At 39.9% G+C, this 27,726-nt stretch overlaps 1 protein-coding gene across 4 annotated transcripts; it reads left to right on the forward strand.

Moving 5' to 3' along the window:
• Positions 1-103: 103 nt before the first annotated feature.
• Positions 104-26,921, forward strand: LOC110382451 (ankyrin-3). Of its 4 annotated transcripts, none has more exons than XM_064042598.1 (10): positions 104-333; positions 13,469-13,584; positions 14,044-14,198; positions 14,595-14,727; positions 15,359-15,541; positions 16,307-16,412; positions 16,739-16,879; positions 24,638-24,729; positions 25,654-25,803; positions 26,292-26,921. In XM_064042598.1, the coding sequence occupies exons 2-10, from the start codon at positions 13,474-13,476 to the stop codon at positions 26,610-26,612; spliced, it is 1,392 nt and encodes a 463-aa protein (XP_063898668.1). In that variant the 5' UTR covers positions 104-333; positions 13,469-13,473; the 3' UTR covers positions 26,613-26,921. The 4 variants fall into 4 exon arrangements, with proteins under 4 accessions (XP_063898668.1, XP_063898666.1, XP_063898667.1 ...); XM_064042596.1 differs by lacking the exon at positions 104-333 and adding an exon at positions 6,490-6,538; XM_064042597.1 differs by lacking the exon at positions 104-333 and adding an exon at positions 11,694-11,992.
• Positions 26,922-27,726: the final 805 nt, after the last annotated feature.

Genomic DNA, 27,726 nt, shown 5'->3' on the forward strand with positions numbered 1-27,726 from the left:
CGATTACTGCTACAAGCACCCCAAGCCACTGAACGAACGCACTTCGTATTTGGCAAAACGCCAACTTGGAACCCCTCCAGATTACATTTATAAGTCTGAAACAGTTCAGAATCATCTATTTCCCCGCACGGACGTTGATCCATAGTAAAAACAACAAAAACAAACAAATAATAGAGCTTAAATCGATCATTTATTGGTTTCTAATCGATTTTGAGGTTATAATTTTTGTTGTTTGACGTTTGACAGGTGTCACTTTTCGCGCCTTTTTTTGATAGGCAAAGACAAAGGTGATCTGTGGATTTGTTTTATTTTGGGCCGTCAGGTGGTGGAAAGGTAAGAACTTTTTTGTCTATTTATGTAATAGGCTATTTTAGAATTTAAGTCATATCTTTATTTACGTTTTTGTTTGTTTTTGATTGACTTTCTTTTGTTAGACGGGTGTTATCTTTTGTTTAGGACAGCTACCTTTGTTTACTGAATCGGAAATTAAGAATTTGTAGTTAACTGCATTGTTTAATGAATTAATATAGTTTTTGATTCAAATATAACCAGAAAATATTTATTTTACTTTCTTTGACATTCGGCGTATTTAATTTCGGAGATATTTTAGTTTCTACAATCTTCGTTTTAGTCTTAATTGTTTTTGCAGATGTACATACAGGTAAATTGATTAATAGTAATTTTTCATGAATGGAAAACTACCACGTATTGATTTGTTTTTGACAGAGGTCAGTGTCTCAAATAGTTATGACATGTGATCCAATATGGCGGCTTGGCAATAAACAATTTAACAATTAATGTTAACGATAAATCCATCAGGGGAAGCTATTATTTTAATTAATTAAGGTAATTAATAATTGGAAAAGTAGTTCGAAGTACACTACAAACTTTTAGTCGGCCGATACTTTGTTTGGGCTTATAAATCGGTATGAAGATGAATGGCAGCACGCACATTGCAAAGATCAGGCATTTAGCCGGTATCAGACCGTCTGAAAACTATGATGGAAATCAAGATTTTCTTTAAAAAAAATGTTAAGGTTTTATTCCTTGTCGAGTTCCTCCGTGTGTCGGAAGGCACGTTAAATTGGTGGATCCCGGCCAAGGGCGGATCCAGCTTCGGCGCCAGGGGGGGGGTCACACAGTCGTGGTCAAGTCACAAAAAGTATTATATCGTAGCGTATACTTATTTCTTTTAATATTAAAAGTCGTAGTATAAATACAATAAGCGAGCTCGAAATTTTTACGAATGTTAAGAAAAGTGTTTTCATGTAGAAAATGGCCCAAGCAGAGTGAGCGCAATTTCTCGTATTTAGGTATACTACACACACGTTCCAAATAAAAAAGCGCGAGCGAAGCGAGCGCGAAAATTTTTGTTCAGGTCGAGGACTAAGGTTAAAAAAGTGTTTTTATATAGAAAGTGGTCCGAGCTGAGCGAACGCGATTTCTTGGACATAATCACAGACGTGAAATTGAAAAAGCGCGAGCGCAGCGAGTGCGAAAATTTTTATTCAGTTCGAGGACTAAAAGTAGACGAAAACGCTTTCTTGCTGTATAACAAATATACAGCACAAATACAAGAAAGCGCGATCATAGCAAGCGCGAGACTTTTTTAAGGTTAAAGACTAAACGTTTGAAAAGTATTGTGTACGCAGAAAAGGCCGCGTACGTTTTTTATTGCAGCAACAGTAAAACATTTTCTGTGAAAACTTAAATTGTCTTACTATTGGTAAGGGTTCATGAGATCAGGGCCGTCTCTAGTTTATAGACAACGTAATTGTAAAAATTTGCGCGAGCGAAGCGAGCGCGCAAATGTTTTGTTTTTGATTAATTTTTTTTTTGCTATATGTGACTTATGAAGTTATCAAGGCAAGGTATATATAATATTGCGCGAAATTTTTTGAGCCTACGACACAAAAGCACCTGATTAAGCACATTGTAAAGCAACAAGTAGCCGCGAGCGCAGCGAGCGCGAACTTTTTTAAATTATTTGTTTGAAGACTCACAAATCAGACTGGGAATTACGTACATATAAAAAGGAACCGTGATCAGAGCGAGTGCCGTTTGTGTTCGTTGATTCGGTGCGTCAATAAAAATAATAAACAATCAGAAATACAGTACAGACATAGTCATTTACTCGTGAGCGTAGCGAGCTAGAATTTTTTCACTTAGTTGGAAGACGTTAAAAGTTAAAAATAATCAAAATGATCAATCCAACAAAGCGAAGGCGACTTTTTTGTCAGTATCATGATACAATGTGGAACTTCCTTATCGAACGGGTGTAAATTCTTCGAAATTTCCTGGTGGTGGGGCGTCCCGCGGCGCCCCTGCTATCGAGGCGCCCGGTTTATTAGCACACCCCGCACCATAGGTTAAGACGGGCTTGCATGAGATACAGCATGCAATGTAGACAACCCGGACAGCGGATTCTTAGTAACAGGGTCCCGTTTCCTCCTTTTGGGTACGGATAAAGAATAAATAAAGAATAGAGAGCGAGCGTTGCGAGCACGAATTCTTCAGCAAAACTACTCTACCTGTAACTATGTAGGTATCTACCCTATACCTTATTCACTCGGAATAAAAATTATCTTATACTTATAACAAAAACATAAAACATCGTGTTTAACCATTTCAATTATTGGTCTTCTTAGGTCCTGAACCTGGCCCAGGGGGGGGTCATGACCTTGTGACCTACCCCCTGGATCCGCCGTTGATCCCGGCTGTCATTTGAACATCTTTGACAGTCGTTACGGGTTGTCAGAAGCCAGATAGTCTGACAACCGGTCTTACAAAGGGGTATAGATAGTTCAACTCAGATTTGCGCGCCGCCCTATGTGTGCGTCGGCTTGTAAATATACAACTTTCATTCGTGTGACAGTGACGTCGTCCGAGCATGACGTGTTCTTATCGCTTTTTGTTATGGGTACAGTCGTTTACGAAAATGTCTAGTTCTTCACGGAGAAAATGTTTAAGGAGTCAGGTAGCGTTTCAAAAAATTAAACATCAAAGCTTTTTATTATTACATTTTACAGTTTTGTGTTTTTCTTTACTTTCTCATACGTTTTTTCAAATTGACATTGACAGTAGATATCTAAGAAATAATTGAGGTGAAATATCTAAGATGAATTAAATACTTCTTACATAATACTTGTCGACATGTACAAAAGAAGAATACTATAGACATTTTGACATGGAGTCAAAATTTATAATTGACCTTGGTGAGAGTAGCGAATCTGAAAATTCATATTTTATTTTTCAAGTAGCGATTCAGAATAATTATAAATAAATAAACATTAAATTACGTAATAACTGTTTTTCTTTAAACAGCCGTATACAACCCCTAAACTTAGTTTGTACCCGACTGTACCTCTTGTCACGCACACAAAGTCACTGTATATGTACAAGGGTTACCCACACATAAGGCCGCGCGCAAGACTGAGTTGAACTTACTATACTAGGTTGCGCAGGTAACTGAGTTGAAGAAGTCAGATGGGCAGACGTTACTGGGAAACTGTATCTTGGGATGTATATTTATTTATCTAGAAAACATATGGTTTATCCTCAGTGACGCTTTTAACGACGTCAAAGCTTACTATATATTAATAATTGGCAATATCAGAGTAATAATTTTGATTTAAAACGAGCGGCTTCAATGGAAACAAATGCGTGGGTTTTGTTTGTAAATATTTACTGCATGGCCAAGTTTCTGTTGTCAGAACTATTTTAGACTTTCACGCTTTTGATCATTCGATCATAAAAACGAAGCTTTTGCGGATTTTACGCGCGTACCTATGCGCTTTTTATCACGCCTGACACGTTCCGAGTAAAAACTTGAATTGTTTGTATCCCTAGTTTTCGATTGCTTGTTATCTGTCACTGTGACGCACACCGCATGTATCTCGTGGTGTACTCGCTGTAGCAAACAGTAACACATTGCGCGCGAACATTACTAACATGTCCGCGACACTGCAACCGCCGCGCGAACACATGCTAGCTGTGGACTCGCGACATAGCGTACCTACATATTTTGCTGAAATCTTTACATAACAATACATGCTTTTAGATATTTTGTAAACAAAGAGGAAGTTGTAAATCTTGGTAACAACTCTCTTATATTGGAATTGTTTTAACAAGACCGGAAACAACTCAATTAGCTCACAACAGTAGCTTTTCTTAGTTTTTCCGGCGTGTCCTTAAAATGTAACAATATGCGTAGCTTACAAACCTATATTCTTGTTATTCAAAGTCTTCTGAAATAAGTGTGGGTCTCCGGGATTGTGCGCGCGAGTTGCCGCGGCGCTGGTACATAAAGGGCTGAAGAAGGAACATGGTGGGTTTTATTCAGTAAGAGTCTGACACTCCCTCACGCTGCACCCACAGCGGGAGAGGTAATTTGATGATTTCCCATTTCAAAAAACAGACAGAGGCAACCTAATTTTAATTTTTTCTAGGTTTACCTAAAATTACTTGTAGACACTTACAATAACAGATTCCAACGACATGACAACCTCCTCCTTTCTTAGAAATAGGGTTAAAAAGTAGCCCAAAGAAATTAAAAAAATACTTGCCACTTTACCTTTTCAAAACTTATACCTACCTCTTCAAAATTTTCTAGAACATCAAAATTAACCTCAATAAATTCACAAAAACAAACTACACAGACATATTTGGAAGATATTCATGCGCGCGCGCAAAGAGGTCATTGTCGAGGTTCCCGCCTAAATATAGACGCCATCTTGTTCTGTAGCCGCCATTAATGACGCGCTGTCTTTAGTAAACTGAAATTGGTGCTTGATTCCTTTATTTGTGTAATATTTACAAGAAACTACTACTACAAGAAACTGCTACTAATACTTACAAAATGAATACATACATTACATCTCTTTTTTCATGTAAATATTGATTTAGTTTATTTTTAAATATTTTCTCTTACAAAACTATAAAAAAGAGGTACATAGGTATTTAGTATATTCATTTAAATTAACTTGCTACTAAAAACGTCCTTTTGAATAATTTGGAAGATATTTAATTTTGTTTGGGCTTAAATTAAATTATAGAAAAAAATCGCTAGATGAAATAAAGTAAATGAGATAAAGTGAAATCTACAAGACAAATATTATAAAACTGAAGATATTCTTTGTTTGAACGCACTAACCTCAGGGACCAGACTATTTGAAGAAATATTTCAGTGTTAGATACCCCATTTATGGAGGAAGCTTTTAGCCAGATGCACGTAGTACATTTCGGAGCGATAACCGACGACGGAGGAAGTGGTAGCCATAGGTATACCATGTTGTTCTAAGTAGGTACATTTGCACCGAAAACCTCTTCAATGAATGACTGATTAATCAACCGAATTTCAACTCAATACATCACTCATCGCTCAATTCTGCTTACTACAACCAAATTACAATGAATTGAAATAACAAATCACGTGTGACAGTCTCAATGAAACGAGATCAATCAAACAAAATAAATCAATTAATTCATTGACGTGTAGACGCTCTAACAAGGTCGCGTCGTGCAGTCGAACACGGAGTAAGGAAAAATGAACGGAGATGCCATTTTGCCGGTAGGTCAGGCGCCTATTTTTGGGTCAAATGCGTACGTTGGGCATGACTAAGACCGTCAGTTATGGGGGAATCAACTAGAAGTTCTGGTTCTTTGAGACATCTGTCAACGATTATAGGTATAGCAAAAAAAAACGGGACCAAAGAAGGCGTCAAAGGGCGGAGACACTAACGTTCCTCGTCCCCGAAACACCCGCATATTGTCGCGCTACTTTCTTAGGAGATTTTCCGTTATGGCACCTCCGCTAGTCATTTTGTTCTCCGTGAGCACAACTGTCAAACGCGAGTGGTTGCCATGGCAACATGCACGTGATTGGCAGAGAGATTGAGTTGTGGACGTTGGCTATAACCTTGTATCGTCGTCATTTGGAATTATTGTCGTACGTCAAATTAGAGCGATAGTTTTATTGCTAAGGTGTTGTTTATAAGTGTTTATATATTTTATTGTGTATATCTGATATGTGATCTAGATATTTGTTTGTTTGAGTTGTCTGTTTACCTTGACTTATTGGCACGTGTAAGTTAAAATCTGCGTGTACTACAAATGACTAGTGAAATATTATTATCATTTACTTTTACAAGAATCTTACAAAAAAAGACAAAATCAGCACCTGTCAAGCCTTTTCCCAACTATGTTGGTGTCGGCTCCCAGTCTCACCGGATGCAGCTGAGTACCAGTGCTTTACAAAGAGCGACTGCCTATCTGATCTCCTCAACCCAGTTACCCGGGCAACCCAATACCCCATTAAGTAATATTCCTTTATCGTCAGAAATTGGATCATTGCCCGCTCATGGCAACAGGTACAAAATCCATTACTTTCAGACTAGCCATTACCTAACCGGAATTGTCAGAAAGTGCATCTCTTCAAACAAAATAAGCTAAAAACATAACTCTACTTGGCTGTCGGTGAAACAGTGTGTTTTTTTTGGTGACAAAATGTCTTGGGCACACGTGGAATTACCATGGACATGTATGTATAATTTGATTATCTTCATCTGCCTAGCGTTTTCCCAACTATGCTGAGGTCATTTTCCAGCCATCTTTACGATTTATTTAACCTCCAAAACCTCTGGGAAGACTGGTTATCTTCAGCTTATAGTGTATGCTGCAGGTTTGAAAACCTAGTTCTAAATAATAAGTGCTAGCGCCTGAATTCTTCTACTTTTCATCATCGTCCTCCTGCCTTATCCATTTAATTATTTGTGGTCGTTATAGGACATCTTCTTTTTCCATATTTCTCTGTCCGCCTTCATCTCACAAGTAACACTCTTTCCAGTTTCGCCTTTCACACAATCTATCCATCGTTTCTCCGGTCGTCCACATTTATACTCAAGACCTACCTATATTCATTCTTCATTATTATCTTCCTGCCCTGTTCTCAAGTCATTTGGGGTCGGCGCAACATGTCTTTTTCTTCCATTCCTCTCTGTCAGACGTCATACTTACATCCACTCCCTTCTGCTTCATGTCCTCTTTCAGGCAATCAATCCATCTTTTCCTCGGTCTACCTCTGCCTCTCCATCCTTCCACATTCATACTTAGCACACTCTTTGTAGCATGCGGTATATATATATATATATATTTATATGTATATGCATTCTTCATATTACGTAATAGCTTCAGAAGTCTGAAAGGAAATAACAAATCATAAAATCATAAAAAATACATTTCATCGGCTTCTCATGCATACAAACGTGATGCTTGCAAGAATCCGAGATCAACAGTCGTTTGGCTAATCAAACTATAATACAGTCCAATGAATGTACCATCTATAATCTATCCATATCATATCGATACACTATTGGATTACTGACAAAAATTAATCAATTTCGTAACTTTCTTGATAACAAGTCCATTGGTACACGCTGTGCCCACATCATTTTTGGGATGGCAAGGTAATTGCCAAAATGTAACTATGCATAATAGATAGGTAGGTGTTTTTCATTCAATAATTTTTCAATTCATTCATACTGTTGCCTGTATGCATCATGCACATGCATTCATATAGCGAATTCGAGGAACCCGCGGCTTCGCCCGCGTGGAGTTCGGTTATATCGCGTTTCCAAGAGAGCTTCAAGTCTCAAAACTCATAAAATAAGAAGTGTAAATGAACAAAAGGAAGGGAGCGGAACGCAAAAATTCTGTCCCGTGTCGAGTCCAGTGTTAGAGATAGCCCATTTAACGAGGTCGGCTATGGGCTACTGTTTATCCGGGTGCAAAAAGTATGTTTTTGAACAAGCGATTCAGGCATCCCTAACCTTGAAAGTTCACAGACGTTTCCCAGAAATACTCGGTCATCAAAAAACCAGCATCAACCGCGAATTTTTCTAAGAAAATTGTCCGAAAAGTTTCTTAAAATAAACGCTCTACCTTGAATCTAGATTAGCACCAAAAAGCACGCATTTTCCCAGTTGGAACTATCCCAAAATTGAGACAAAAACCAGCGTATATTGACCTTAAAATCACGAAAGATATTTGCAAGATACAAAGGGTAGAAGTATCTAGAATATCTGGTTTATAATATAGGTCATTGATACTTTTCACTGCTGTGTTTATCGAACAACCAGCCATTCTCACCGACGTGCCTTGAGAACTACTGTCCGTACCGGGATAAAACATAGCCTATGTTACTCGGGAAGAGTGTAGCTTTCCAACAGTGACAGAATTTTTCAATTCGGTTCAGTAGTTTCGGAGCCTTTGGGGTACAAATAAAGTGAAGATAGATGGCGCCACGTGCGTCTGTGTTTACAAACATTATGCGCACTACAACGATGTTATTTTCGATTTTCGCCCACGATAAAATTCAGGCAGATCGGGGAATTTTATTGTACAGGTTTTACGACTGTTTTTGCACGTTTCAGTGACTCTTACTTGTGTTTGTTTGTGTTATTGTGTGAAATGGAACGGTTTTTCAATGATTTGCACAGTTCTTCCGGATGCTTCTAAATATTAGTCTTGGAACGAATATGTGACCAAAGCCTGCCGCGCTGTGGGATATTCGAAAGAGTTACCGTGGCTCTGATACATACACGGGTTAAGAAGGAACTTTTGACATTCCCTTACGCTGCACCCACAATGGGAATCATTTCATGATTTCCCAATGAAATAAATGGTACGAAATTATGTACTTTATATAGTTATAAAATAATACCTGCCAAGGATGAATCTAGACTCTTGCGAAGATGTTTTCAGTTGATTCAATGAACTTAAACAAAAAACAACCAAATAAATGTCATCTCATTTAAATCGTAACATAAATTGTATTAATTCTCGTTCATTCTTCAAATAATTCATTACAAACTCTTGTGAAACACTTCGAGGAAACTCCCTGACGGAATTGGCGCGAAAATTGTGCCTTTTCCCGCGTTTTTGGAACGACGCCATCTTGAATTTTCCTTTTAAATAAACGATGGTAATGTCTCCAGACAGCCTGGTGAGATATTGGCAATAATAAAATGAGAAATGAGGTTTTAAGAGATTCATATTTTAATTTAATTATGGGTATTAATAATCTTGTTTTTTATGCTTTTACTGGTCAGACGGATTTTATTGACCTTGTGTAGCAATAACAGAATCCTCATTCTATCTATCTCCCGACGATGTTTATAATCAATTTAAAGTCAGAAACTTCTGCGCAATACATAACCTACTAAACAGCCTCGATTTTCTAGAAAACACTTTTTTCTTTGTTTTCACAAAGCAATTTACTTACAAAAACTTTCTTCGTTTTCATTTTTGAAAGGGACTTGGGAAAAGGCTAGGCAGATGAGGGTAGGCACGTCAATGACGTGTCCTATCATATTTATTGTATCTGTACTGATAAAATAAAGAGGAATCATTTTTTTGTTTACACCCTAAAGGCTCCGAGACTACTGAACCGATTTGAAAAATTCTTTGACTGTTGGAAAGCTACACTCTTCCCGAGTAACATAGGCTATGTTTTATCCCGGTACGGGCAGTAGTTACCACGGGACGCGGGTGAAACTGGGGAAGCCAGTATTTTCTAAGCTCCTGGCAAATTGCCCATAGGTCTAGTTTCTACATTAGATCAATATTTACATTTTACCTTGTATTTGTTTTGACTAAATTGCGTTTCGTTTTACGTATTACGATACTTGTTATCTTCGCAAATAAACGGGTTAATGGAATTCTGATCGTGTAATGGATTTTGGGGTTTGTTTTTGTTTTGTTAATTAATTTGTTTAGCTTTTTTATTTATTTAGGTAAACCTGATTGAATGAATAACATTAAGGTTTGTTTTGGCCGAGTTGACGATGTTTTCTCTACAAATAGATAATAAAAAGTCTTTAAAAAATCGTTCCCTCAAAAAGTTTAATCAGTGTGATTTTTTAATTAAAAGTAACTAATTAAAAAGTAAAAATGTTGCCAAAAACTAAACACACAGACAAATAACTTGCTACTTTTTTTCTAGTTAAAATTGCGTCGACAAAATTATGAAATTTTAGTTGCTTCTCATGTCCATGAACTCATTAGATATATTTTGTTGCCAAAACGACTCAAGATTATATGTAGGTATAATTCCTTTATATCCGCTTCAGTCTGACATCATTTGTAAAACTAAATTGGCATTGAACTGTAGGATAGTCACTGTTTTAAACTGATTCTTTTGTCTTACGTTATGAGAGAATGGGTTGGAAATTTGCTAGACTGCGTCGTATTGTCCCAAATAACAATTAGATCTTAATACCAAAATCAAACGAACTGAATCTATTGTAATTCTTAGTAATATTATAAAGTTGCTTTTGCCAGTGGTTTCTACCGCATCCCGATCGCATCTAATCCGTAAACGCGGGTCAAAAGTAGCCTTTAGCATTTTTTCAATAATTCCTGAGATTAGCGAGTTCATATGTTCTATTTATCTTGATGTGTGGAGTAGACAAAGAATGAAAAAAGAAATATTTATGCACAGGTGCACATACATATAGGATAAAGCATGAGTAAACAAGAAGAATAACACAAAAATGCAAAGGAATTAAGGTAATATAAATAAAGAACACTAAAAATACTAGAAGTCCAACATTTTCTCTACTACCAGGTAGCAGGTAAAACCTCTGAAGGAATCAACTCTCCTAATACACACCTCTTTATCACTTCACCTAAGTCCCACGTGTAAACACGCACATTCTCATTTGGAAACCTGCCCGCAGCGGGTATCCTTATGACGTCGAACAAAGAGACAGACACGATGACATGTGGGAAATACATGTGGTAGGACTATTAAAAGAAATGTACTTTAGAGTATATTATCCTATTGTTTAGAGTAGGTATTAGCGAAACGTTTTAGCTCTGGTAAAGGTGGTGAGATTGGGCTCATAAGTCAGTATGAAGATGAATGGTAGTGAGCATATTACAACGATCAGGTATCCAGCCGATATCAGACGCACTAAAAAGTTTTGTTGTATTCACGATTATCTTCCTAATTAAAGCGCCAACTATAGGCGAACTTAGTTTAGTGAAATATAATAGAAAAAGTAAAATAATGTTTTAAGAATATCAAATGTAAGTCTTAAACACTATAACGCAAAAGCTTTTGTTATTGTATCAAAACATCAAATCCCAAAATAACTCGAAAATAACACAATGTAGAATGCGTAGGCAGATTTGACCTCTTTTCAGACATCAACAAACCAATGAACTGACATAATTGTGTATAGAGAGATAGCTTAATGACTCGGAAACTGACCACTTTTGATGCCGAAAAATGCTTATTTCCTTACACTTATTTCCTTACAAACCGCTGACAGAAGAAAATATTACACTAATGTTTTTAAGCTGAAAGTTTGTGAGTATGTATCTTTGTTATTTCTCCATGGATTTAAATGAAACTTTGCAATAATATAGCTTACATATCGGAGTAATATAAAAGTTACTTTTTATTCGCATACGGGAAGTAGTTTTCTCAGGAAGTTGATGGAAGCTAGTTTACAAACGAAAGTTTTCACACCTAACGCTCGGAATGGCGACGACACGACACAATATCGTCCAAATACGCGTCTTACGAAGTTGGCAACCGTATCTCATTTATAACAAATACTTACAAACATGTTGACTGATTCTAAATGCTTATACACACGGGTTGATTTCTACGTAATATTATAGTATCTACCTACGACTTGTTTTGGTGTAACATGTGATTCTTAAGTCCACTGCGATTTGGCGGAAACTATTCACTCAGTCGAGTACCGTGACTTGAAGAGAGAGCATCTTCTTAGCTCCAGATTTTTTAAGTGAAATTATTTATTGATCATTGCCAAGTGTTGGCTTTTGAACTGAAGTTTTGGAATTCATTTCTTTTATAAATAAGCGTTGTGACTTATTCTTTCTTGGACTTTGTGGAGAGAAAGTGCCGTGTTGTGTTATTGAAAAAAAATCTTTTGAAGATCGGTGATGCCAGTTTTTATATGTTAGTGAGATTGATATCTTAGTGATTTTGTTTTAAGTCAGTAGTTTTTTAAATCAAGTGAAATGTGTATGCTGTGTTCAATGTGGTTCCTGACCCGTAGGGCTTCAAGGAGTGCATCTGCAGGTTCCATATTATCATTAATTTATATTTCAATAAGATTGCTTCATACAGGTGTGAATATTATTATTATAATATTCCTCTTTAATTTCATATAATTTACATAACATTCTTCATTTGTGATTCTTATGGGTGGCCCAGATTAACATCATTGCAGTTTTTCATGGGTTGTTTTTACTGTCTGTTCATTTTCAGGATTATTCGTCAATTTTCTTATGCTTACTTAGAAGCTCGAGCTAATTCTTTAAGTTATTTAAAAATAAACAATTTATGGTGTAGTCAGTCTGTTATCTTCGAAAGATAATCGTGCGTTTACATAGCACTACTGTCATCTCTCCCCAATATCTTGGAATTTCATTAATTTGACTTCGTACTAGTCCACCTTGAGCAAACATGGTGAATGCTTGCCTCTACTTACCTGCCTAGCCTTTTCCCATATCTGTTGACTATGGGCATGTGTGAGTTCCTATAGGCAGTTGCTGCCCATCTGACCTCCAACTCAAAAAGATCAAGTAAAATCGACTATCTACACACGCTTTCATCGCAATGTAACTGCATCAGGCTAACGTCACACGCATGACGACAACTTAACACAACATAATCTATTGACGATGATGTACAAGTACAATGTCGACACCACGTGTACAAGAAAGTGGTTCCAAGTCTTCAGAATTCAGATCCACATAAAGAAATAAATCAAATTGATTTGTAAATACCAAAACTTATGATTACGAGTTCGATTCTCGATACGGTCAATATTTGTGTTTTCACATGTTGGCTGTGGTCTGGTGTTAAAATATGTTTTTTTAGTGAGTTTATCAGTTATAACACAAACTAATCAATAGCTTATTTACTTTATTTCGCCCGCGTAAAGTTTGGTTATAATGCGTTTCCAAGATAATTATTCAAAAATCCAGGTCAACAAAATATCCTATGTTCTTTCTCAAGGTCAACTCTATCTCTGTACCAAATTTTATTAAAATCAGTTCAGTGGTTTAGACGTGAAAGCGTCACAGACAGACAAGAAGAGTTACTTTCGCATTTATGATATTAGTAGGGATACTTTATATATGTATATACAAAAATGGTACATTTACGTACTTAATACCACAATGCATTCTTTATCAGTCAACCATTGAGTTAAAAGGGGGATAACAATAACTACGCGGCTAACCGACTGTGTATGATAGGAGTATCAAATAAACATGTATGATGTCCTACCTACTACGGGTCTGCTGGAAGAGATTTCGATTTAGAAATAAGCAGTACTTTTGTACTATATTATGCTTTGTCTACTTTTTTTATATTTTCACTGTGTACATAAATTGTTAAATAAATAAATAAAATGTATTGTTCCAGTGACCATGCCGTCGGAGGTGGCTCTGGGCAAGTCGATGCAGCGCGAGCTGGCCGACTCCATCATCAGGATGGTGCCGCTGGATGAGATCCGGATACTGCTGGCTTGTGGTGCTAAGGTGGGGATTAAACGATGTTCTATTTGTATTTATTGCATACTATTTTCTGCCAGCGATGTGACCAGTTCCTGAGGGAACTATTTCCCGTAATCGTATAAAAAGTATCCAATGTGTTTTTCTGTTGTGTACTTTAATGCTAAGTTTCATCAAAATCCGTTGCTGTTTCGGATTCGGATCCGGAGCTGTTTGCACGTGAAGATGTAATAAACATACACTCACTGCTTTTATAATGTGTACATATCGATAAAATAGAATCTAAGCTTAATTTTACAGATTATTAAAATAATTCTATTGGTTCTAGGGGACCATTTTTTTTTGCAAAATAATCAATACTCCTCCCGCTGTGGGTGCGTTACGGAATGTCAGACTCTTACTGACTAAAACCCACCATGTTCCTTCTTAGGACTCGCCACGATAACTCTTCCGAGCAATTCCCAATTTTTCTTTTGTCCGTTCCAGGTAAACGAGCCAGTAACCCAAGGTCTCCGGCCGCTGCACTACGCGATCTGGCAGCGATACCTGGAGGCGACCCGGCTGCTCGTCGTGAGAGGGTGCGATGTCAACGCCAGAGATGATTGTGGATACAGCGCTTTGCATCTCGCTGCTGAGCACGGGTGAGTTGAAGTGATATTAACTAGGTTCCCATGATCACTTGCTGCACTTGCACTTGCAATGTGCAGCTTCCCAACTGTGATAGAAGAGAAAGGAGAAAGAAGTAGACCGGTTCTATAGTTTCGGAGCCTTTAAGGTTAAACAATCAAAACTTCCCGCATCCGGATAAAAACCTACGTAATATCCAGGGTGCCTTCTTGCATACCAAAATTTTGCAAAATTGGACCGCCCGGTTCCACTTAAGCACGTAACATTCACACAAACAGTCAAAAACCTTCCCCTTTACAATATCTGTATGAATTTACAAAAATGCAAAATATAGAGCCTGTCCAATTGATTCCTAAGTAGAAAACAATCAAGATACTAAACAACTAACAAATCTTCCTCCTTCTTCACAGCTACACGGAACTAGTAAAGCTACTTCTAGAAAGTGGTGCAGCAGTGGACTACAGGCCTGACACTGGCGAGGAGTTCCCGCGCACCACGCTATGTGACGAGCCTCTACGGCTGGCCATCAGGAATAAACATTATGTGAGTACCAGCCATTGCCTACATACCTAGGGAACTACTTCCCGCAAACGGTAAACAGCCTTTTTATCAGGTTTTAGACAGACGACCTTATAAAGGTCGCCGGAAGACGCTGGATGCAGGTCTCCTCCAACAGGTATCTGTGGAGATCTAAGGGGGAGGCCTATGTTCAGCAGTGGACGTCCTATGATGATGAGACTATCTGTAGTTTTCGCAACAGACAGACAAATAGAGTTACTTTCTCAATCATTGTATAAGGCACAATAAGAATTTGTATTTACTTGAAAAATGACTGAACGACATCGCTATTCGTTTCGGTGGTGTACAGAATTGACAACTGCTAGTACAAAAATGCATTTAAAAACCATTCTTATGACCACCACCATTCACCAACATTCTCCTAACGTTTCCTTAAATAAGTGTCACTTAGAATAAGGGCTCCCCCAATATTAAAAGGTTATAAGGGACACTTAAACTTTGGCGAAAACGAAATTCGTATTAAGTGTTTCCTGAATGCTCTTAAGGGATCCCTAAATTTAGGTATTTGTTGATGAAAATGGGCATTAGGCAAGCATAACTTTCTCAAAAATAATTTACCCAACTTTAACTTCATCTCCTTTCATCTAATTTCTAGGAGGTAGCCCGTCTTCTCCTAGAACACGGGGCAGACCCTAACAAGAGGTACTTCTTCGGCGCCGAGATCAACCTGGTGTCAGACCCTGAGTACTTGGAGCTGCTGCTCACGTTCGGAGCCAACCCTGACTCCAGGGACCGGGCGGGGTTGACGCCGCTCATGAAGGCTGCTAGGCAGAGGAAGGTGAGATGAGAACTGCTAATACATAATAGTGAACTTAAAGTTAACTGTAGCTTAGGTTTTTTTGTAAGTAATCGGATACATTATATTCCTGAACTGACTCTTTGGTGTAGCTAGTTTTTGTCTTAATTTTTAGCTAAGATAAAATATATTAAAACCACCATCCCATTCCAATTTTTATATTGTGTTTTATATACCAACTAGCTTTTGCCCGCGACTTCGTTCGCGTGGAATAGTGACTTGCGGCAGATTTATGGTTTGACCAATAGATGGCGGTATATGTCCGGAATACATTTTATTTTTATTTTTGTATTTCTTTGTTATAAAAACTATCCAATGTCCTTTCTCAAGTTCCAGACTATGTCTGTACCAAATTTCACACAAATCAGTCCATTAGTTTAGGCGTGAAGAAAAGACAGACAGACAGACAGACAGAGTTACTTTCACATTTATAATATTAGTTAGGATATTTTAGAACCAGTTTGCGGTCAGAATACTATAATGCTAAACAGCTGAAGGCAACAAGGTGTCTTATTATTATTTTATAGCCCCATGTTAATTATTAAAAAGATCAGAAGCAAGCTGCTCTAAAGCTTTTTTTTATATTAAGCTACTTGCTTCAGCCAGTCTTACTTCACCAATAATAACGACAAAATTTGTTTCACGGGTATTTTCGTTTTCTTAGACTAGAAAAATATATATGTGCGACGCACACTGTTGAAATCATGCTTTTATGATGCACTTTTCTAAAGCTATCCTCACTTCCAGGGCATGGATGCAGTCCTGCTGCTGATCAGCTTCGGAGCTGACGTGAACGCGATGGCAGACGCCAGGAACGACTACCGGACTGTCATGCATTATGCTGTTTTAAGTGGTAAGGAGATTTGACTGAATAATCATCGTTTTCATCATCATCCTCCGAGCCTTTTTCCCAAATATGTTGGGGTCGGCTTCCAGTCTAACCGGATGTAGCTGAGTACCAGTGCTTTACAAGGAGCGACTGCCCTATCTGACCTCTCAACCCAGTTACCCGGGGAACCCAATACCCCTTGGTTAGACTGGAATTGGTTGGAAGGGACTTGTTTCTCAGGCATCAATGGAACATAGATAAATACCTTAAAAACTTTACTTATCCATGGACTCTTCGTTTAATTCCACCTGTGTTGAGTGTCCACTACATCTTCCTCCCTAACTCTTCAGGTAACCCAGAGGTGGTGAACCTGATGATCAAGCAAGGCGCGCGAGTAAACTACGAGTGTCCGGAGCTGAGCAAGCCCAGTCCGTTAGACCTCGCTATACTGAAGGGAGATGTCGCTATGCTGCAGATGCTGTTGGCTGCTGGTAAGATCATTATATATTATATATTTGTTACAGCCAAAGTAATAAGTCCGTATATTATACATATTATCTAGCTATTATTTATAATATCTACTCAATTTGGATAAAGTGATAATTGACACAGAATTAATCACATTAACTAGAAATTTTATATAATATCTCCATAGACTTAGATAATGTAATAAAACAAGTAGGTAAAGATTATTATTTCATGTTAACTAACTAAAGTGTCTGGTATAATTCGAAAAAGGCTAGTTACGACAGTGCACCCCATAATAGTAGCGAAAGGTCCCATCTTTGAAGTGTGGCTCGGGCGACTGTACGGACGGCCCGGAGTGTGCCCTGCAAGGGCACCGCCGTGTCCTCGTCGAGGCAGTCGGCAGCGGCGACCTCTCGCACCCGGCCCTGGTTCAAGCCAAGGTCCGGGGCGAGAGGTACCTACTGGGATGCCATCGTCTCCTTCTGTGTGGTCGAGAGACGACTTCCAGCCACCGTAGACGTGGGCCTGTACGATGAGTTCGGGTGCCTTATCGGCCTTCCGTCTCCTGGGAGACACGGACCGTCACGGCGATGCGCGTTGTTCAACGCGTGGGTTTAAGCCACTAAAGCAGCTCTCTGAGTCCCTCATGCTGCTCTCCCACAGTGGGAGGAATCATTAATTTGATGATCATAAAAAGAGTCGATAATAACTTGAGCCGTTTTTAAGAATTAGTAAGTAGTCAGACGATTATACCATATGTATTACTTTGGCTAACTTTGACCAGCTATTATGAATTAGATCCAGATAAAGTGATTAATCTATCACACTGTCTAGTCAATTTGGGTATTATATACAATGACCAGTCACTATGTATAATATATGTTAATCACTTTGGCTATAACATATTAATGATTGTTTGGGTTTTAATTAAGGGACAATATGTAGAATTAATGTATAATCCCTATCACATCTCTCTATCGCTCTAAGGTTTGCTGTTACAGAACCATACTTTGGGTTAAGTTTGCCTTTGTACATAACTTATCTGGTATTGTGTTTGTATTTAAATATTTTTGTGTACAATAAAGAAATAAGAACTAAAATAAAAACCAATAAAAATTGAGGGAGGAGAGTGAGAGACAAAACCGATTGGAAGTAAAATGAAAGACCGGCCAAGTAAGAGTCGGACTCGCGCCCGAAAGGTTCCATACATACCATTCGTACATTATACCACCATACGTACAGGGTCCCGATTTTACCTTTCGTTTATTAGAACCCTTAAAAGCTATGTAATAAATCAAATTTTCATGAGATGGAATATCACGAGACGTTTAAAGAATTTTCACATAAACCTTCAAGAATGACTTGTTGGATAAATCAAATTTTAAAAGTATAGCCCTAGCGGAGCCCTACACACGATGGGCGTCACTAAACTAGGCTATTTAACGAATGGAAACCACTGGATACTGTTTGAGTTTAAGTTTATTGCAAAGAAAACACGGAAATACAAACGAAACAGTACAGTTGGACAACAACCACGAATGTTACAAAACTAACTAATGAACTAAACCCTGAGTTGAAACAATGGGGCGAGCGTATTCAACTACATGACGAGACTCAAGCGAGGCGCATCCGACGCGCACTCGCGGCACACGCTTCTTGCTCACTGTCGGCGTGAGCGGCTGCGCGATGTCGCGTCCCCTTCCACGCGCCCTCTAGCGGCGCGTGTAACTAACAGGGCGGCAAACTACTTGCGCGACATACAGCCACACGCTATACACTCCCCCTCGAGCTCATGAGAACGTCCCCGCTCATGAACTCGCACAAAGGAAACACTACATACAGGACAAACATGTTTTCGAGGACGTCCTCTCTGCCGTTTCTGCACTACGGGACGAGGAGGCGTAACATCCCGAGAATGAAAACGAGTTAGTTCCGATATGTGAAACTTACCTAAAACTTCCTCAGATGAATCTAAATTACCTATAAGATACGCTGTAGGGCTAACTCTCTTCACAACAACGTAAGGACCATCTCTCTTAGGAACGAACTTAGAAGTAATGTTCTTGGCTGCGTTGCTCAGAACATGCGACTTTAATAGTACCTGATCACCCACCTCGAAGACTTCACCTGGTCTTTTGGATTTATCGGCACATTCCTTACGTCGATCCTGTTGTGCGTCGACCCTCTCTCTGACAGCGATAAACGAATTCACAAACCTTTTCAAATAAGGTGTAATCTGAGGAACAAAATTATCCTTACTGAGCACGGACCTAATATCGTGGTGCATTTCGACTGGCGAACGAAGTTCCCTAGCGAACATAAGGTATGCGGGGGTTACTCCAGTAGTACCACAAACTGCCGAATTCATGGCGAACCTTATCGCGGGAAGATGCTGAGGCCACGATGAATGCTCAGACTCAACTAAACGAGACAAATGAAACTTCAAGTCTCTATTCTTACGCTCAGCTGGATTAGCTGACGGATGGTATAATGGTAACAACTCTTGACCAATACCTAAAACAAACATACATTGCTGCATTACAGCAGAAACAAACTGAACGCCATTGTCCGAAACAATGCGTCTTGGCAGTCCATAACGGAGGAAATACTCTTCAATCAACGTACGAGCACACGCCTCGGAAGTAGCGTCCTTCAGAGCATAAAGCTCGGTCCAACGAGTCGCAGTGTCTTCGACCAACAAAATCCACCTTTCCCCATTTTCTCCCGCAGGAAGTGGACCAAACAAGTCTACGGCTAACACCTCTCCCCTCTGATGGAGAACAGGAGTCTGTAACAAGCCGGACGGTTTCGTGTTTGAAGACTTATAACGTTGACAGGCAGCACAACTCTTCACATACTCTGTTATAGCTCTATGCATGCCTGGGAAATAAAAACTCTTAGCGACCTTGGCATAAGTTCTATCAACTCCGTGATGACCAGCAATGTCAGAATCATGACACTCTTTTAAAATTTCAGGACGCAGAGAAGCCGGGACAACCAGTTGCGGCTCTTCACTATCTACATCCGGATTATACCTATACAATACGCCTTGCTGCATAAAATAACCTCTTTCTGACCAACGCTTCATACCTACAGAATCAGCATCAGAAGTGTCCTCTAATTCACTAATTATCTTCTTAAGTTCCAGATCCTCGAGTTGCGCGCAACGGAGATCAGCCGGACTACGAGCAGGTAAGTCAACGACGATGGAACAGACACCACACTGATCTTTATTTTCTTCTTTACAGGTTGGTCGACTAAGTGTATCAGCAATAACATTGGCCTTTCCAGGCGTATACTGAAACTGAATATTAAAGCTCTGAAGCTTAAGAGCCCAGCGAACGAGTCTACCTGAAGGCGACTTTAGGGTGAGGAGCCACTTTAACGGCTGATGGTCGCTACCTATAATGACCTCATGACCTTCAATATAACCCCTAAAACGTTCGACGGCCCACACCACAGCAAGAGCCTCACGCTCGGTGGTGCTGTAATTCCTTTCAGCTGCATTGAGCAGACGGCTAGCATATTCAATAGGGCGTTCTTCTTTACCTTCGCCCTGTAACAACACAGCTCCTAAGGCATAATTGCTAGCATCAGTCCTTAACACAAACGGCTTGCTATAGTCTGCTTGAATAAGAATCGGTGCCGAGGAGAGACGAACCTTGAGCTCCTCAAAGGCACGAGCCTGGTCTGAACCCCATGACCACGGCTGATTCTTCTTCAGCAAGCGTGTTAACGGCTCAGCAACAGCAGAAAAACTAGGCACAAACTTTCTAAACCATGAACAAGTCTGAAGAAAAGTTCTTAAGTGCCGAAGCGAAGACGGTGCTGCCATATCCAAAACAGCACGAACCTTATCATCATCAGGAGACACACCATCCTGAGTGATAACGTGACCAAGGTACTTTACCTTTTCACGTGCAAAAACACATTTCTCCCTATTAGCGCGCAGTTTAAACATACGCAGTCTATCAAAAACGGCGCGCAAATCTGATATATGCTTCTCAAAGCCCTCAGAAATCAGAAGGAGATCATCTTGATATGCTAGAAGGGTAACGTCCTTAAGACTGGCACCGGAACGAAGTCTATCAATTAGACGCTGGAAGGTAGACGGAGCGTTCTTGAGCCCGAACGGCATGCGATTAAATCGATACGAACCGAATGGCGTTAAAAATGCTGTCTTATCCCTATCCTGTTCACGTACACTCACTTGCCAAAATCCACTTCGCATATCAAGCGTACTCATAAAACAATTCTTTTTTGTTGACTGTACAAGCTCGTCTATCAAAGGCATCGGATAGACGTCGGACTTTGTTACCGCATTGAGCTTCCTATAGTCGACACAGAAACGAACCTTACCATTTGCCTTCGGAACAAGTAGCGCTGGGGAACCCCACGCGGACTCACACTCCTCGACTATGCCATCTGCCAACATCTTATCGAGCTCCACTCGCATAATGTCCTTTTTGGCAGGAGTCAACCTATAGGGAGGGACGGCGATAGGAGCGTGATCGCCGGTATCAATAATATGCTCGGCGAAGGGAGTCGCGTCTCCCCCTGGCTGAAAGATATCCTCGTGTTCGACAAGGAGACGGGCAAGTACCTCACGTTGTTCTCCACTAAGCGAAGTCGCCTCATCATCCCGCAGCACATCCAGAGCTGAACACGCAGGCACAGGTGACACACCTTCAAATTGCAATGAGAATTTACATTTATCATTCTCGGCAAAGTGCCACCTACTTTCACCAAAATTGAAGACAAGATTAAACGAGGTAAGAAAATCTATACCTAACAAGCTTTCATTATTATTAGCTTCCGGAAATATCAAAAACTTAACGTCTCTAGTTTTATGTCGGAGTGTCACCTTTACCACTGTGCTAAGTACATTCATCTCCCTACTAACACCGTCCGCCAACCTAACAATTTGTGTCGACGGCACTAACGGGTGTCCTAACCTGAGTAGGAGAGCGTAGAGCGTGTGACCGGCAATACAACTTTTAGCTGCAGAATCTACGAGCGCGGTGCCACAAAACCCTAGAATGCTTATATTCAACACAGGGCGACGAAAAGGTACATTATCGCAAACATTACCGATATTCTCACGACTATTACAATTATTTCCGTAATCATTAAAACTAGATACACACATATTACCGTTACGAACATTGTCAAAAAGTATACGACTATCACAATGTATACGACAATTACAATTATTATTGCTACCGCAATCAGTACAACACGATACACGAGTATAAGTGTTACGAACATTATCAAAATTCTTACGAACATTACAATTATTTTTACGAACATTACAAGTATTTTTGTAATTCTTAAAACAAGATAAACAAATACAAGAGCACATATTAGCGTTAGTGTTACGAACACATTGATCGTCAAGAAAACAATTACATGAAACACCCGCGGCACGCGCAGGGTTACCTTGTACAGGCATGAGCACTGACGGGTCGGGCGGCGCGAGCGGTTGCGTAGCAACGACGCGAGCGCGGGCGCGGGCCGCGCGGGCGAGGCGCGCCCGGCGCCGCTGCCGGCCGCTGCGCCGCGGCGAGCGCGGGGCCACCCCGCGGGGCTCGCTCGACGGCCTCAACGTACCTACAACTCCGCCATGCGATGCGTTTTCGACGGAATAAAATGCTTGTTGGCTCGAACAGTTTTTACACTTCGATTTAATAACGTTCGGAGCACCACAACCGTAACACTTTATTTCACTTTTCAACTTTATAACGCTATTGCTCGTATTATTATCACGATCACTATTATCACGCTTTAACTTATAACACGCATTTTTCGAATGACCTGAGCGCTTACAATAGACACAAAACTGCTTATTATTACTCTTCGAAACGACGGCGACACTCTCGGCGGACTCAGCGGCGCCGGCGCTGTTGAGCGGCGGCGGCGGCTGCGGCGACGACGACGATGATGTCGCGCGCATGCTCGTCTGGGTCTGCGGCTTTCCTTGAGTAGTGTTACTACGTGTTTTGGAGCTTTCCTTAAGCGAGTCTTCTATAGTACGGCACTTTTTAAGTAATTCGTCGAAACTGTTTAAACTTTCTCTAGTAACACGTTTCCGAATGCGTGGGTTAAGGAGGCCGAACGCCATATCTAGCTGCACTTTTTCTGACAAATCCTCTTTAGGTATTTTAGCCAGCAGAGCTCGTACCTTGGCGATGAACAAATCCGTATGTTCTTCCTCCTGAACCAGCGTGAATAACTTCCGATAAAGACGATGGGGCGGGTCATGCTCGGCGAATGCACCTTTTATTCGCGAGAGCGCCTCCGACCACGTGCCGGTTGATCTCTTCACCCCTTGCCACCAAACCGCTGCAGGTCCTTCCAACAACATTGAAAACCCGCGGAGAGCGTTCTCGTCGGTCATATTTACGCATTCCTTATACGTAGGGCTGCCATCCGTCCGGGTTTCCCCGGATTTGTCCTCGTTTTGACCCCGTCCGGGGGACGTCCGGGCGGGTTTTCTAGAAGCGTCCGGGGAAAACCCGGACACTTTTCATGTAAGAAAGCACCTCATTGAATTTAAGTACCTATATGTTAATAGTAAATGGAGTACCAATGCAACTTTTCTAAGTTTGTATGTACTTTCTAAGTATATCTTAGACACCAATGGCTGATAAAAAGGTGAAGGAAAACATCTTGAGGAAACCTGGACTATATAGTCTGAAATCACTAACCCGCATTGAGCAAGCGTGGTGATTAATGCTCAATCCTTCTCCGTGTGAGAGGAGGCCTGTGCCCAGCAGTGGGACGATAAATAGGCTGTAACTAACTAACTAACTAACTAAATGGATTACAAAATAGGTATTATTTTGTTCGGGGAAAAAATGCGATTTACGCCAAATGTCCGGGTTTTTTTAATGTTTGTCCGGGTTTGGCGAAATTCGAGATGGCAGCCCTACTTATACGTAGTGATGGCGTCTAGGAAGTTTTCTAACGACTCCTCCGGGCGTCCGCCATAACGCGTCCTGCACTTGGCGAAATTTCCACTCACGCCAAACATACTGTGCGAATCCGAAACATTCTGCGGCGTGGACGAGCGGACCTCACGGAGTAAATGCACCAGAGTCTCGTGGGTCATTGTTACATTGGTGGGGGCGGCGCCGGCACTCGCGGCGTCGACGTTGTCCGAAGTTTCCAGAACTTGCGAGCGTGTTAACGGCATTTTCACGACGAATAACACGCGAAGTCTTCACTGAGTTCGTTACTATCACACGTTGGGCAGCCAATTATAGCACGTTGGGCAGCCCTTATAACCAAGTTCGTTATCTTCACACGTTGGGCAGCCAATTATAGCCCTAGCGGAGCCCTACACACGATGGGCGTCACTAAACTAGGCTATTTAACGAATGGAAACCACTGGATACTGTTTGAGTTTAAGTTTATTGCAAAGAAAACACGGAAATACAAACGAAACAGTACAGTTGGACAACAACCACGAATGTTACAAAACTAACTAATGAACTAAACCCTGAGTTGAAACAATGGGGCGAGCGTATTCAACTACATGACGAGACTCAAGCGAGGCGCATCCGACGCGCACTCGCGGCACACGCTTCTTGCTCACTGTCGGCGTGAGCGGCTGCGCGATGTCGCGTCCCCTTCCACGCGCCCTCTAGCGGCGCGTGTAACTAACAGGGCGGCAAACTACTTGCGCGACATACAGCCACACGCTATAAAAGGTTAAAAAAGTACATATACGTTTACATTATATTTTTCATAAGAAAGCTTAAAAATGTCTTATTCTTCAGGAGCTCAAGTGAACGCGTCAAGCTCAGTGATCGGATCTCCGCTGCACGTCGCGTGCCCAGACAATATTACAAACAGGAAGGAAATTGTACAAGTAAGTAGCTTCCTTCCACTTTTGTTCACTTTCCCCTTCAAAATACCCCTTTTTTGGCAGTAGCATGGCAATCTTCGTATTCCTCATGGACATCTCATCCACCACTTTGTAATGTAAGGCAGTTGGAATAGGACTCTAACCGGCTAAAACAAGATAGCTCTCCTCTTTAAGTGTCCATGTCCAATATTTTTTGTTAATTTCCGCTGTAGCCATCGAACAGTTACTTTCAGCCTGCAATCCTAACTAATATTATAAATACGAAAGTAACTCTGTCTGTCTGTCTGTCTGTCCTTTCTTCACGCCTAAACTACAGAACTGATTTGTTTGAAATTTGGTACAGACATAGTTTGGAACTTGAGAAAGGACATAGGATAGTTTTTATTACAAAAAAAAAATAGAAAAATAAATTTTATTCCGGACGTATAGCGCCATCTATTGGTCAAACCTAAAATCTGCGAAAGTCACTATTCCACGCGAACAAAGTCGCGGGCAAAAGCTAGTTTGGTTATAACGAAAACGTCTGATGTAAAAACTATCTAGCTAAAGCAGTTTGCCTATATTTCATCTTCTTCTTCAATTTAAGAGCCCAGCTCTTGTCGGTGCAGCTCCTTCCATTTACACCTATCTAGCGCCAACTCCTGAACTTCCTTATACGTCACAACATTCACCTTCTCTTTAATTTGTTTCATGTAGCTGTACCTTGGACGACCCCTTCCCCTCTTTCCTTCGACTTTTCCTTCCACGATTTTTTTTATAAAATCGTCGTGACGTATCTCCCATCATTTTATATTTCATACATAGTCCAAAAACGAAGTTAATCCCAAAAGCATTTAACTCCCACACAAACATATTAAAAACATATTAATCAATAACCTCCTTCTTGTGAACCCAGTAAATTAACTCTTAATCCTCTTTACCCCACAGATTCTTCTAGAAAGCGGCGCAGACCCAAACCTGAAGGTGTACAATGATGAAGACGCTACACAGCTGCGTCCAGCTCTGGCGGAGTACCTGGCTAGCAACACGGAGCCTAGTGCTGAGATTGTTGCTCTGCTACTCAGATATGGCGCCAGGGTTTGTACCTTCAAATATATCTTATGGACGTGGATGTTATATGTTATCTTATGACTGCCTCTTTTGTCCAGTGGTCGGAAGCGCGGCTGCTGTGCTCGAGGTCTCGGGTTCGATTCCCGGGTTGGGCCGAAATCGCTTTGTAGGTTCTTAAACTTTCACAAAGCAGCCCGTAATCTGGAAGTTGGTGACTGATTCACCCGTGCATCGGAGAGCACGTTAATGTCGGTGCTGCGCCTGATCTCTCTGCGGTGGTGTCGGATTGTCGTGCCATTGCGCTATGAGAGTAAAGAAATAGTGAGTGCACTATAATATGTCCTGCGCAGCTGGCTGATCTCGTTAAATGAGAACAGCCGCAGTGGCCAAAATCGGCCGTGGACGCCATTAGGTATTATATTTATCTTGTGGACGTGTAGCCACGTGACATGTTCCCGAATACTCTACTAGGTAGGCAAATCTAAATTATACTTACTGAATGTTTATTTTTCCAGGTCATCATGAAAACTCAATTCCGTGACCCGGACGGCATCTTAAACCATCTCCAAAACGTGACTTCGGAAGAGTACCAGCATATCTTCTACCTTCTTCTAGAAGCAGCCGAAGCCTTCGATCTTTGCATGATAAAGAGAAACAACTCCGTTACTGCGGTACAAAAAGAAACTCTAATCCAACGTGCTAAGACCCCTATTTCCTTGCTGGCACAGACCAGGATATTTTTAAGGAGATATTTTAAAACTACTTTGGTTGATGTAGTCCAGGACATAGAATTACCAAAGATTCTTCACCAATATTTGCTTTTTAACTGTCGTTAAAGCGACAATTTTGGTAATTTAAGGTTTTACTTAGGCTGAAGATGGAATTCTTTTGCCTCATCTTTTTTTAAAAAGGTGCTTTTGGTGTTGCCAGTTGATTTAGTCTCCCAGGTTAAGGGGTGATTTTGGATGTTGTTGAGGCCAGTCAAGTGGGTTGAAGATAAATGTTCTTTGGTATTTTAATGTGTAACTACGTCTCATATGACTAGTATTATTATATTTTGATATTAAGTATAAGATTGATCCTATTTTTGTCCTACTTTGTATTGAAATTATATTTTTGTTTGTCAATACAAGGATCTACCGAGTCTTAATATTTTTATTTTAGCTTTAAGAAATGTATCGACGTATCTGTCCTTTTAATATCAGTATATATTTATCATATTATTTCAAAATATGGTTTTGAGATTATTTTCAAAACAATTTTACAAAAAAAGAAAAACAAATGTGTTTCGTAAAGAAAGTCTTATTATTGAAAATAAAAAAAAAATAGTTTATTTTTATACAATTTCACAGATTAAAATGTAAAAGCAATTGTTATATGAAAATTTTTGTTACTATGAATTGTAAATAAATAATTATGAAATAAATATCACTATCAAATCATTTTATATTATGTAGTCTGATTTGTCAATGCTATGTGATAATAAGTATGTGATATATTTGTATTATTAAGGCTTATTGAGCTTGAAACCTGAGTTTCAACTTGTATCTATCTAATGAATATTTTTTTTCTAATAAAAGGAAAAGTGTAAAATAAACTTTGTTGTTTTTTTCCCTGACTGTTCTAACTTAAAATAAATCTAGCCCTTAAAGTCGCGAAGCATAATATTTGAAAAAAAATACAAAAATCTGAGAGTAGACCATAAAACCTTTGAAATGGCTATTGAAAGTTATATGAAACAAAATTATATGTAGTTGGATGGAACCCATCGATTTTCATAAAACATGGTACAAAAGTTTTTCATTCCACTGATACAAAACAAATGTTTGAGAAAAAGGCACTCGGGTAAAATAAAATACAACAGTTTGTAACATAGGTAGTTTAGAATATCTTCATTGTAATATGAGCTAAGCTTCATTGTAAAATAGCTAGAAACATTCATAATTTAGT

This window comes from Helicoverpa armigera, chromosome 29 (assembly GCF_030705265.1).
Source record: "Helicoverpa armigera isolate CAAS_96S chromosome 29, ASM3070526v1, whole genome shotgun sequence".
NCBI lineage: Eukaryota > Metazoa > Arthropoda > Insecta > Lepidoptera > Noctuidae > Helicoverpa > Helicoverpa armigera.